At 38.8% G+C, this 13,406-nt stretch overlaps 1 protein-coding gene across 1 annotated transcript in view; it reads left to right on the top strand.

The window, feature by feature from the left end:
- Positions 1 to 13,406, top strand: part of ret (ret proto-oncogene receptor tyrosine kinase) — a 177,947-nt gene that overhangs the window by 150,846 nt on the left and 13,695 nt on the right. The window contains exons 13-17 of the mRNA XM_028794175.2: positions 803 to 910; positions 1,103 to 1,317; positions 3,360 to 3,482; positions 4,126 to 4,196; positions 4,624 to 4,761. Of these exons, the coding sequence (XP_028650008.2) occupies positions 803 to 910; positions 1,103 to 1,317; positions 3,360 to 3,482; positions 4,126 to 4,196; positions 4,624 to 4,761 (655 nt within the window). The remainder of the gene's footprint in view (positions 1 to 802; positions 911 to 1,102; positions 1,318 to 3,359; positions 3,483 to 4,125; positions 4,197 to 4,623; positions 4,762 to 13,406) is intronic.

The following is a 13,406-nucleotide window of genomic DNA, read 5'->3' as shown; positions in this document are numbered from 1 at the left end:
CTTTCCACAGATTAGTGTACAATTTCTGACAATGATGACTACTAACTTTAAACCACATAACAGACTCTTGAACGTTAATTGTGTAGAGACTGCATTTTTTCCTTGTGTCTGCATCTTCTAAAAATATACATGGAGGATTCTTGGCTATTCTGAATAAGCCCAGTATGAGTGTGGAAGTGGATATGTGTAGCCAGAAAATTAGAAAATTAAGTGGTTTTAATTTTCAAAATGGTCATCATTTTTAAAGAATTGTAAATGATGCTGGGTTTTTTTTTTCGATATTTAAAAAAAGCTGATCATAGATGTACATAACAGGTGGCACAATGGTTCAGTGATAAGAACTTCCTTACAAACCAGATTTGAATCCCTCCCTGGTTGTTGTCTGTGTTTGTTTTTGTCCAAGTCTCATAGTTTTCCTCATACCTGCTAGCTTAATAGGTGGCAGAATACATACTGTAAATTGTGCTATAAACTGGCACCCAATCCAAAGTTGGGGGTCTACCTTGCCTTTGTAGCTTCTGGGGTCGGCAGCATCCCAGACAAGCCAGAACTGGAGTGAGTCTGAGAATGAACAAAGAAATGAATGAACATATGTGATACACAAGTCATTATGACCAGTATAGTGGGTGTTGGTTCAACTTAGTCTCTGTAGGTTTAGGTGCTGAAGCAGGGACCACTTTTGTTACAGTGCTCAACAAATTACTAGGTATTGTTTCTCCATCCTATTTTTTGTTACAGTAGTATATTGTAGAACAAATGAGTAACAATTACTGACTCAAATATGTTTTGTAATTCTTCACAGAAAATGCTTCCCAGAGTGAACTTCGAGACCTCATGTCTGAATTTAATCTGCTGAAGCAGGTTAACCATCCTCATGTTATCAAGCTGTATGGCGCCTGCAGCCAGGACGGTATGACGCCATATTAAATTAAACTGAACTTATCGTAATAATATGGAGAATTATTGCTATTTATGAAATAGTGCACTACCTACTTCATGTTCTCCTTTACAATGTTTACACATATTTGTCTGTGATTTATTTTATGTCTCCTCCATCTTTGCCATATGCAGGTCCTTTTCTAAAGCTGTTTATCTTGCACAGGGCCTCTTTACCTGATAGTAGAATATGCTAAATATGGGTCCTTGCGCAGTTTCCTCAGAGAAAGTCGGAAGGTTGGACCTAGCTACATGGGTAGTGATACAAATCGAAACTCAAGCTACTTGGAAAACCCTGATGAGAGAGCGCTGACCATGGGGGACCTTATCTCGTTCGCTTGGCAGATTTCCCGAGGAATGCTGTACCTCGCAGAAATGAAGGTGAGTGTCCAGGCCCACTCTTAAAATTGTTGAGTTGAGGATCCATAGCTAATTTGATTGAGATGACTTAAATGTCAACACTTTTATTTATTTGAACACATAATACTTTTCCTTTTTAGTTTATAAACAGTGTCTGTATTGTTTTATGGTGTAAGCTATTTTTATCATTTTTTTTTTAATTTTATTGAATGTATTGTGATAAAGGCGCTATATATGCACCCGACCCGACTGACAACAAAGGCAGTTTAAAATCAACAAAAAGATTTATTTTTTTTCAGCTGAGGTCCACGTCTTCCACGTGTCTCTCAGCCCTAACACAGTCCCAAAGCACACCAAACAAACTAAAGTAAAGCACACTAAGTATTGCCCTCCTCGTCCCGACTCAGCCTCTCAAGTGGTGGCCGCTGGCTCCTTTTATTAGGCACCCGGAAATGCTCCAGGTTCTTGATTGCCGAGTCCCGGCTGCACTTCCGGGTGTGGCAAAAATACTACCCGCAAGGGCCCAGCAGCACCCCCTGGCGGTGCCTGTGGAAACCCAACAGGGCTGCAACAAACTCCAACTCCCATAAAGGCCTGCGGGAGTCTGAAGCACCGCTGTAACCCAGGGAGGCTGCCATCTAGCGTCCAGGGGGAGGTATTGGGTCTCCCATGCTTGCTCCCCCGGAACATATGCTAAAGGGGCGTCCCGGCCGTCCGCCTCAGTATTAAAATCGAACAATGTTCCATAGAAGCAAGTGAAGTTTTACAAAACAAGGTTCAAGTCAAGTCAACCCCCACCCATGAGAAAGAGAGCTGGGACAACATAGTGAAACTTTAACAGTAGAAAAAATAAGTAAGTAAGTAAGTAAATAGAATAAAAAGGGAAAGAGAATCTGCTTCCTCAATTTAAATGCTTATTCTAAAATGTAATTAATTAGATCCTGACAGGTTTTAAAAAATTTTGCAGAGATTTTTATCATTTTTAAATATTGAAAGTGTACCTAAACCCAAACATACCTTTAAAAGGAATATGCCACCCAAAGATGATGTTGTTTTTATATGTTACTAATCAAAGTAAGTACAAGGTTTTTGTCATATACTTTCTCCATTAAAACATGAGATGAGAATTTTTTCTCAGACACCACTACAAACTACATAGCATATAAATATACCATTTTTGGAGTATTCCTTTGAGGAAAGTAAAATAAATACACAGAACTTTAAAACAGCAAGGTCGAATTTGAAATGTATGGTAACTGAAGTTCTTTGTAGTACAGATAAGCACAAGTCCCAATTCAAAAGTGTGGAGCAGATAATAAACATTCTATAGATGACAAAGGTCTCAAAGGACTCAATCATGGTTCATTAAGTGAAAACTGGTTGATGTTTTTAATATTAATTGGTATATACTTATTTTGTTTAGCAGAGCATGACAGGTTTTCAGTTGTGCCAGTTAATAGTTTTTTGTTTGGTTTATTTTATTTTGCTAGGTAGTGATACAAAATTCAATTGCCAGTTTGTTTTAATTCCAATATTATTGAAGGTGCATCAGTCCTTGTTGGCAATACTAATTTCCACCAGCAGGTGGCAGGATATCATTCTTTATTTAGATAGTCTTTTACAATTCCTCTCTAAAACATCATTTAAAAGTATGGATTATTTAAGGCTCAGCTGTGTAGGTAAATTTGTAACAATTTGAATATTAAAGGTCATGCACTACCTGCTTGTTCGCATTTTTATAACAGAGTGAAAATGTGGCTTAATCTTTGTGAAAAAATAATTTCTTCTTGAAACATGCTAACCAGAGATTTCAGGGTAAGGTTTTGTCGTACAGTGTTTGAAGAAAAACTCTCAAGCTGGCAGCCTATTCAAATAAAACATTAAGAATCAGCACTGTCACTGTTCAGGGATAGCATAATGATCAAAAGAATGTCTTGAAACTTTATTTATATGAACGATTAACTTCCCTAACTCACCCAAAGAAGTTTTATTATTGTGTCATCTCCTGAAAAAATAACAGTAGGCATCCAGTCATTTTCTGAATTGACATCTGTCTGTAACAGCTTGTTCATCGGGATCTTGCGGCTCGAAATGTGCTAGTAGCAGAGGGACGTAAAATGAAGATTTCAGATTTTGGGCTTTCTCGAGATGTCTATGAGGAAGATTCTTACGTTAAAAGGAGCAAAGTGAGTGCATTTTCAGAATAAATTTTAATGAATATTTCTACAGTAAGTGTGCTTTTCTTAAATTGCTTGTTTGTGAAACAGTTGGTGAATGAAGGTTAGTGTTGTCTTTATGTTGTATGTTTGTGTTGATGTTTTAATTGTTTGAACTTTGCTAAATCCAGTTCCATTAAATTGACATTATTGAGGCAATTAAGTAAAAAGTAAAATAAAATGTAATGCTAATTCTGTGAGCTCACAAGAAAGACTAGGCATAAGAAAGCAAAGTGTATAATAAATACATTTTTATTGTAACATGCAACAGTTTATCTTTATTTTTTCACTGGTCACTCAGTCAATATTTACTTTATATAGTGCCTTTCATAAAATACATCACCATCACAAGGTGCCTTACATAGTAAGCAAGGTTATGCTGTATTTAAAAATGAACAATAAATATAAAAGCTTTCATTTACAAATACAATTACAGGCTAAAGTCTACATAAGTAAAGAATAACGTATGTTGTCCACATTGCTTTATGCTCACTTATTAGTACTATAGAAATCAAAAATTAAATTAACATTAATTATTTTATCGCCTTGCATGTATAATGTTTATCTTGTTTTGCTTTATTAATCATATCATCTGTCTGTAAATGTCTCCCAGGGTCGAATACCTGTGAAATGGATGGCAATAGAGTCTCTCTTTGATCACATCTACACAACACAAAGTGATGTGTAAGTATACTTTCAGGGGGCTCAGAAATCTACATTATATTTTAAACAGTTTCTACATGTGGCATTTTCTGCTCCTAAACAACTAGAGTGTAGAAGAAACTAGATTTCCAGAAGTATTGACGAATGTAATTTCTGTTTGAGTCTAACAATGTCAGAATATGCTGAAATATTTACTTTAAAAGAAGCTAAAGAAGAAAAGAAGAAAAAAGACTGAATATAGCCTGAATTTAGCCGTGGTCACGGAGATCTTCAATAAGTAAAACTTCAGTACTTACATTACACATGCCAATACAATTTAGCAACATAAATTTTTTCTCCTCTATTTAATGGTTGATCTTTTTACATTCATGCCACAGTCCTTTTAAAAAATATAAAGACAGGTATAAAATATTCATGAACAATTGATAAAAATATTTCTCTTGCCCAGGTGGTCATTTGGTGTTCTTCTGTGGGAAATTGTGACACTTGGAGGAAATCCTTATCCAGGCATTGCTCCTGAACGCCTCTTCAACCTTCTGAAGACAGGATACAGAATGGAAAAACCAGAAAACTGCAGTGAAGAAATGTAGGTTTGCCTAAAAATGATTTTCCTAATTGATCTTCATATACAGAAATTGCTATGCATTGAGAAAATATTTTTTTATGACAGAAAACTCTGGGAAAACCAGCATATTAATTCTGTTAGACCTTAGTGCAGCATCCCATTCTGTCAAGAATGAAGAACATCCTGGGTGTTTCTGGCACTGCCCTCCAGTGGTTCAAGTCTGGGCAACAGCAGGATAGGCTCAGTGCCAGTTGCACAAGGACTTTCTCAAGGCTCTTATCTGAAGGCCTCTGTTGTTCTACATCCACACACCTCCCCTTGGCCATAATATTCATAACTTTGGACTGGATTGCCATTTCTGTGTCGATGATACTCAGATCTTTTTCAGTCTTAAAAGTAAAAGTTCACCAGAGCTTTCTCGGCTCAGAACTTGCCTCAATGAAAATAAAACTTGAATGGAATATATCTCTAAAAACAAACTGCAACAAAACTAAAGTCATGCTAATTGGAATTAAAGCTCAGCTTAAGAACATGAGGTCTTTCTCAATTATGTTATCAGACCTTCTTCTACTGCATGGAATCTGTGTGTCATTTTTGATTCCTCCCTTTCTTATTCTAACCACAATCATCACATTAAGAAACTTTCTTACTTCCACCTTCGTAACATACCCCTTGTTCGCTCATTCTTCTCCTTTTCCAATTCTGAGAAACTTGTCCATGCTTTATTACATCCCATATCAACTATTGTAATTCCCTGCTGTCAGATGCCCCTTCTAATCTGTTATCACAGCTCCAGTTGGTTCAAAACTCTGCTGCAAGAGTTCTTACATAGACCCATAACAGCAAGCACATAATACTCATCCTCCTCCACCTTCATTAGCCCCCTGTGTTTACAGGATAGAATATAAAATTCTGTTCCTAACCTAGTACTAGGGTGTTGTACCGTGTTAGCCATTATGAATGTAGAGAAAAGCCAAGCAAAATGACACCTTTTATTGGCTAACTAGAAAGATTACAATATGCAAGCTTTCGAGGCAACTCAGGCCCCTTCTTCAGGCAAGATGTAATACAGAAACTGAAGTTTCCTATGTTTATATACACACTCTAGGACAAGAAACAACATTGGTAAATCTTTAAATGAGAGATTTTGTATGTAAAAAATTAATAGATTCATTCAGGCTAGGGTTAATTTAGCAAGAGAGAAAAGAACAATGTATTGTCAAGATCTCTGGATAAGATAACTGTCCAACAAAGTCTTTTGAAGTTTGTAATGAGTTTTTCAAAACAATGTGGGTCTGTAGACAGGTTGTCTGTCATTCTGAGAGATGTAAACAATCCTCATATCTGGCCATAAAACTCTTGTCTTTATTCAATCCATGTTGTAAAGTATTAAATTTTAGCATGAGTTTAACTTCCCATTCTTTTCTCTCTTGCTGTGTTTTGAAGTTGCCCATAAGCACTGTGACCTTAAAGTCCTTCTCACAGTGTCCATGGCTGTTGAAGTGGGCCGCCACAGGAACATCTGTGTTGCCATGTTTAATGTGGAACCTGTGTAAGTTCATTCTCTGGCGGAGTGTTTGTCCAGTTTCTCCCACATAGAGTGCAGTGTCAGGACATTTCATGCAGAAAATTAGGTAGACTACATTAGATGATCTGCAGGAAAATGATCCCTTGATGTGATGTTCGAGTCGGCAGTGTGGTATAACTATACGGTCTGTATCATAGATGTGGGCACATGTTTTGCATCTTTTCTGTAGGCATGGAGATGTGCCATTTTCTGTTGGTTCACTTAGGGAGCCTCGGACAATTAATTGTTGAAGGTTTGGTGGTTGTCTGTATGCCAGGAGGGGAGGTTCAGGAAATACATTTTTCAGTGTTTGGTCATTGTTTAGTATTGGCTGAAGTTCTTTTATAATTTTTCGAAGCGTTTCAAGATGTGTGTTGTAGGTGACAACAAGGGGGATGCGATCCTTGTTGTCTTTGTTTTTATATTCCAGAAGGTTGTCTCTGGGTATGGCAGTAGCTCTTCTTATTTGAGTGTCTGTTGTTTTCGGGGTGTAACCTTGTTTGATGAAATCTTGTCTGAGCTCCTGCAGTTGTTGATCCCGGTCTGTTGGGTCTGAGCAAATACGATTGTACCGTATTGCTTGGCTGAAAATAATGGAGCGCCTTATATGCTTGGGGTGGAAGCTATCATTTTTCAGGTAGGTCCGTCTGTCTGTCGGTTTGTGAAAAATAGAAGTTACAAGGGTGTTGTCTTTCAGTTGAACGGTGGTGTCAAGGAAGCTGACTTCTGTTTTTGAGTAATTCAGCTTCAGCTTTATGTTGGGGTGAAAACAATTATATTCATTATGAAAATGGAGGAGGTCTTTTTCACTGGCAGTCCAGATTATGAAGATGTCATCTATGTAACGGAGATACAACATTGGTTTTACGATGCACATTGACATGAAATCTTCCTCCAATTTTGCCATAAAAAGATTACACAGATTACACAGGTTCCACATTAAACATGGAAACACAGATGTTCCTGTGGCGGCCCACTTCAACAGCCATGGACACTGTGAGAAGGACTTTAAGGTCACAGTGCTTATGGGCAACTTCAAAACACAGCAAGAGAGAAAAGAATGGGAAGTTAAACTCATGCTAAAATTTAATACTTTACAACATGGATTGAATAAAGACAAGAGTTTTATGGCCAGATATGAGGATTGTTTACATCTCTCAGAATGACAGACAACCTGTCTACAGACCCACATTGTTTTGAAAAACTCATTACAAACTTCAAAAGACTTTGTTGGACAGTTATCTTATCCAGAGATCTTGACAATACATTGTTCTTTTCTCTCTTGCTAAATTAACCCTAGCCTGAATGAATCTATTAATTTTTTACATACAAAATCTCTCATTTAAAGATTTACCAATGTTGTTTCTTGTCCTAGAGTGTGTATATAAACATAGGAAACTTCAGTTTCTGTATTACATCTCGCCTGAAGAAGGGGTCTGAGTTGCCTCGAAAGCTTGCATATTGTAATCTTTCTAGTTAGCCAATAAAAGGTGTCATTTTGCTTGGCTTTTCTCTATGTTCCTAACCTATAAAGCTTTAAATGGCCTTGCACCACTCTACATCAGCCATTTCCTCCATCACTATGGTCCTATTCTCCCACATAAGGTCCACATGTCCAGCCATGGCTTTTTGTTAGGCTTTAGAAGTCAGGGTGAAGTGGCAGCTTCCGGGTAACCATTCAAGTGTTCAGTAAAATAGACGGGGAGTGGTCAATACTAGGAAAAAAGCAAAGACCTGAGCGGCATTATCAACACTTCTCAGTTAGCAAGAAGCTTAAGTAGCAATTGTGATGTGAACTCACTTCAGTTCTGGCATAGCCATGAGGTCTTGTGCAAGGGAGTGTCATGGTTACACTGATGGAGTCCTCATCACTCGAGATGGAACTTCCCAGTCTGTAACATCAGTTGTATTGAGAAATGGTTAGTGACCATGGTGACACTCCTACTTGCTTTCTCCTATCACTCACTTAACACTAATAATAATAATAATTATTATTATTATTATTATTACTTAACACTAATGACTTTATGCTTGTTCTGTGGCTGTGACATTGCTCTTTCACCACTACTTTTGAGCTAAGGTGCCTAACAAGAAGCTCTACTCCTCCAAAATATTGTGTATCCCTTGCCCCGAGAAGTGTCCAATTAGAAATTAGGGAGTGTCCTACAGCATGAGTGACCATAAAGCCACTAGTCTCCAAAAGTGGAAACAAAGAAAGAAAAATATATGTGTAGGGGCCTCTTTTTGTACCAACCTTAGGAATGTCTGTAAATTGTGTCTTTGGTGTAGCAGGTTTGACTTGCCTGGTGTTTGGAAACCTACAGCCTTATGAGGTCTGTGCTTAAAACTTATACCAAATATTTTGTTTCCTCTGATGATCAACCTGTTATGAGTCTAATGTAGCCACACCTGTGCTCATTCAAGGAGGGTTAAACTATCAATGTCCACTAGGGATGTCAAGTCAAGTTTACGGTTGTGTACATAGTACAGTCAAATTTGTACATGCATATCTCCGGAGAACATTTGACAAAAATGGAATACAAACAATAAATAAATACAAAGTACATATAGCATAAAACGTACATAAATATACAGTACTTGTTCTTATGATTGACTGTTTAGCAAGATTACGACCTTTGTGAAGACACTGTGAGTGCCAGTGGTCCTGTAATAGCTGCCAGAAGGAAGGAGTAAGAAAAATGACTGTGCAGGACGGCTGAGGTCTATTTATACTGTTTGCATTTATAAGGCAGCGAGTCTTGCATACATAGAAGGCAGTTGTGTGCTTGTAGTATTCTGGGCCACCTTCACCCCTCTGTACAATGGTTTGTATCTTGAGCGGAATAGGTGCCATACCAGCATGTGATGCAGCCAGTGAGGATGGATTCCACTGTGTACCAGTAGAAGTTAATGAAAACAGATGGAAAAATCCGAGCTGCCCTCAGACATTTGAGGTCACACCTAGAAATATAAAAATGGTTGCTCTTTTGGCAGCATCTACTCCAATGGAGATGTCAGTGTGGTGTGCCTTCTGCTTCCTAAAGTCTTTAACCAGCTCCTTGATTTTGCTGACATTAAGGGAGAGTTTGTTTTCCTAGTACCTCTGGGTCAACAGATAAACCTCTTCTCTGAAAGCTGTCTCATCACTGTTTGTAGCCAGGCCCATGATTGTGGTCTTTTCTATGCGTAATCCAGGGGTATTTATACCCTTTAATCTTGGGACCCAAGTAAGAAAATAGGTACCACACTGGAACCCAAGAAGAGGATTAATGAGAGCAAAGACATATACAGACAACTAACAATGGCCATATGATAAAACACAGTAAATGTTTTTGTTTCCATTCAAACATATATCTTACATAAATACTACTAAATGAGAAAATTATAAAGCAAACATATTATTAATAAGAAAACTATTACCGTTCAAAACAGGGAAGACCAATCAGGTGTTTTGTCAACTTCGGTTATAGTTCAATATTGCTCAGACACAGTCAATAGAATGCTGTATATAATTCAAAAATAAAAGCGCCATAGTGCTCCTTCCTCTGCTCATTTTGGTAGGTCATTTCCATGCTTTCCACTCTCCATTTGTGACATACAGTGCATCCGGAAAGTATTCACAGTGCATCACTTTTTCCACATTTTGTTATGTTACAGCCTTATTCCAGAATGGATTAAATTCATTTTTTTCCTCAGAATTCTACACACAACACCCCATAATGACAACGTGAACAATTTTTACTTGAGATTTTTGCAAATTTATTAAAAATAAAAAAATTGAGGAAGCACATGTACATAAGTATTCACAGCCTTTGCTATGAAGCTCGAAATTGAGCTCAGGTGCATCCTGTTTCCCCTGATCATCCTTGAGATGTTTCTGCAGCTTAATTGGAGTCCACCTGTGGTAAATTCAGTTGACTGGACATGATTTGGAAAGGCACACACCTGTCTATATAAGGTCCCACAGTTGACAGTTCATGTCAGAGCACAAACCAAGCATGAAGTCAAAGGAATTGTCTGTAGACCTCCGAGACAGGATTGTCTCGAGGCACAAATCTGGGGAAGGTTACAGAAAAATTTCTGCTGCTTTGAAGGTCCCAATGAGCACAGTGGCCTCCATCATCTGTAAGTGGAAGAAGTTCGAAACCACCAGGACTCTTCCTAGAGCTGGCCAGCCATCTAAACTGAGCGATCAGGGGAGAAGGGCCTTAGTCAGGGAGGAGACCAAGGACCCGATGGTCACTCTGTCAGAGCTCCAGAGGTCCTCTGTGGAGAGAGGAGAACCTTTCAGAAGGACAACCATCTCTGCAGTAATCCACCAATCAGGCCTGTATGGTAGAGTGACCAGACGGAAGCCACTCCTTAGTAAAAGGCACATGGCAGCCCGCCTGGAGTTTGCCAAAAGGCACCTGAAGGACTCTCAGACCATGAGAAAGAACATTCTCTGGTCTGATGAGACAAAGATTGAACTCTTTGGTGTGAATGCCAGGCGGCATCATGCTGTGGGGATGTTTTTCAGTGACAGGAACTGGGAGACTTGTCAAAATAAAGGGAAAGATGACTGCAGCAATGTACAGAGACATCCTAGATGAAAACCTGCTCCAGAGCGCTCTTGACCTCAGACTGGGGTGACGGTTCATCTTTCAGCAGGACAACGACCCTAAGCACACAGCCAAGATATCAAAGGAGTGGCTTCAGGACAACTCTGTGAATGTCCTTGAGTGGCCCAGCCAGAGCCCACACTTGAATCCGATTGAACATCTCTGGAGAGATCTTAAAATGGCTGTGCACTGACGCTTCCCATCTAGCCTGATGGAGCTTGAGAGGTGCTGCAAAGAGGAATGGGCGAAACTGGCCAAGGATAGGTGTGTCAAGCTTGTGGCATCATATTCAAAAAGACTTGAGGCTGTAATTGCTGCCAAAGGTGCATCAACAAAGTATTGAGCAAAGGCTGTGAATACTTATGTACATGTGATTTCTCAGTTTTTTTATTTTTAATAAATTTGCAAAAACCTCAAGTAAACTTTTTTCACATTTTCATTATGGGGTGTTGTGTGTAGAATTCTGAGGAAAAAATTTATTTAATCCATTTTGGAATAAGGCTGTAACATAACAAAATGTGGAAAAAGTGATGCGCTGTGAATACTTTCTGGATGCACTGTACAAAGTCATATTTGAAAACAACACCTAAAGAAATCTCTACTTTCAAGGATTTGCCTTAAATTTGAAAGAAGCGTGTTTGAAGTAAGCATTTTATATAAAGCCCCGATGCCTCAAAAAGCAGTGTCTTTTTAATTTTGTGCAAATAAGATTTTAGGGGCACAAGTAATATTTTGAGACCACAAATTATATATTGTGTGAGTAATATCCGTATGTTGTACACTAAGATATTGTGTCAGATTATTACAAGCCCAATTACTAAAACGCCTGGCTATAAAAATCACAGGTTAACTGGAGAAGGCAGACTCGGGGGTTCTAGTGAGATCTAGTGGCCTGCAAGGGGTCTTGATGTCTCTTGTAATGTGAGAGCTAATAAAAGGAGTGTCAGTTTTCTTTCAAACAAAGATTAGCATTTTCTTTGCTACTTTGTGAATTATGAGCTCGGGGAAAGCTAACAGAACATTGCTCTGATGACCACAATTTACTTGAGCCACAATGACTAAGAAAAACACAGGTGACTTATAAACTGAATATTCTAGTTCTGTGTGCAAGAGTAAACTTTGAGTAGCGATATATTTTATTGTGGTAAATTGTTGGATAATTAGTGTATATCTGTTATTCTGCCATTCACTGAATTACAAAATATGTGACTTTTTTTTCTCTGATCTGTCGTTTATACAGTTCAGGATATTTAACAAAATTGGCCCGCATCCAGAGCATTCTTCAGTAGAACGTAGATTCTCAGATTAGAAATTGCCATTTTATTATGTTGTATTGAACTTTGATTATTATAGTGTACTCTGGCTGTGAAATGTAATTATTATGATGGCTGTGAAATTCAGCATACAGCAATCCCTCCTCCATCGCGGGGGTTGCGTTCCAGACCCCCCCACGAAAGGTGAAAATCCGCGAAGTAGAAACCATATGTTTATATAGTTATTTTTATATTGTCATGCTTGGGTCACAGATTTGCGCAGAAACACAGGAGGATGTAGAGAGACAGGAACGTTATTCAAACACTGCAAACAAACATTTGTCTCTTTTTCAAAAGTTTAAACTGTGCTCCATGACAAGACAGAGATGACAGTTCCGTCTCACAATTAAAAGAATGCAAACATATCTTCCTCTTCAAAGGAGTGCGCGTCAGGAGCAGAGACTGTCATAAAGACAGAGGAAAGCAAACAAATCAATAGGGCTGCTTGGCTTTTAAGTATGCGAAGCACAGCGGCACAAAGCTGTTACAATGAAGGCAGCAGCTCACACCCCCTCCGTCAGGAGCAGAGAGAGAGACAGAGAAGAACAAACAATTAAAAATCAACACGTGCCCTTCGAGCTTTTAAGAGAGCGAAGCACCATGCAGCATGTCGCTTCACAAAGCAGCTGCACAGAAGGTAGCAACGTGAAGATAATCTTTCAGCATTTTTAGATGATCGTCCGTATCGTCTAGGTGTGCGAACAGCCCCCTTGCTCATTCCCCCTACGTCAGGATCAGAGAAAGTCAGCGCAAGAGTGAGAGAAAAGTAAGTTGGGTAGCTTCTCAGCCATCTGCCAATAGCGTCCCTTGTATGAAATCAACTGGGCAAACCAACTGAGGAAGCATGTACCAGAAATTAAAAGACCCATTGTCGGCAAGAAATCCGCGAACCAGCAAAAAATCCGCGATATATATTTAAATATGCTTACATATAAAATCCGCGATGGAGTGAAGCCGCGAAAGGCGAAGCGCGATATAGCGAGGGATTACTGTACTGTACATTTGCGACAAGTGTGATGTGGCATGAATGAGGATCAGAACCTCCAAATCTGAGGCTATGGTCCTCTGTCTCCTCTGTCCTCTCCGAGCAGGAGGTGAGTTACTGCCTCAAATGGAGGACTTTAAGTACCTCTGGGTCTTGTTCACGAGTGAGGGGAAAAGGGATGGTAAGACTGACAGATAGAT

This window comes from Erpetoichthys calabaricus, chromosome 2 (genome assembly GCF_900747795.2).
Source record: "Erpetoichthys calabaricus chromosome 2, fErpCal1.3, whole genome shotgun sequence".
Classification (NCBI taxonomy): domain Eukaryota; kingdom Metazoa; phylum Chordata; class Cladistia; order Polypteriformes; family Polypteridae; genus Erpetoichthys; species Erpetoichthys calabaricus.
This window is presented reverse-complemented; position numbering and strand designations above follow the sequence as displayed.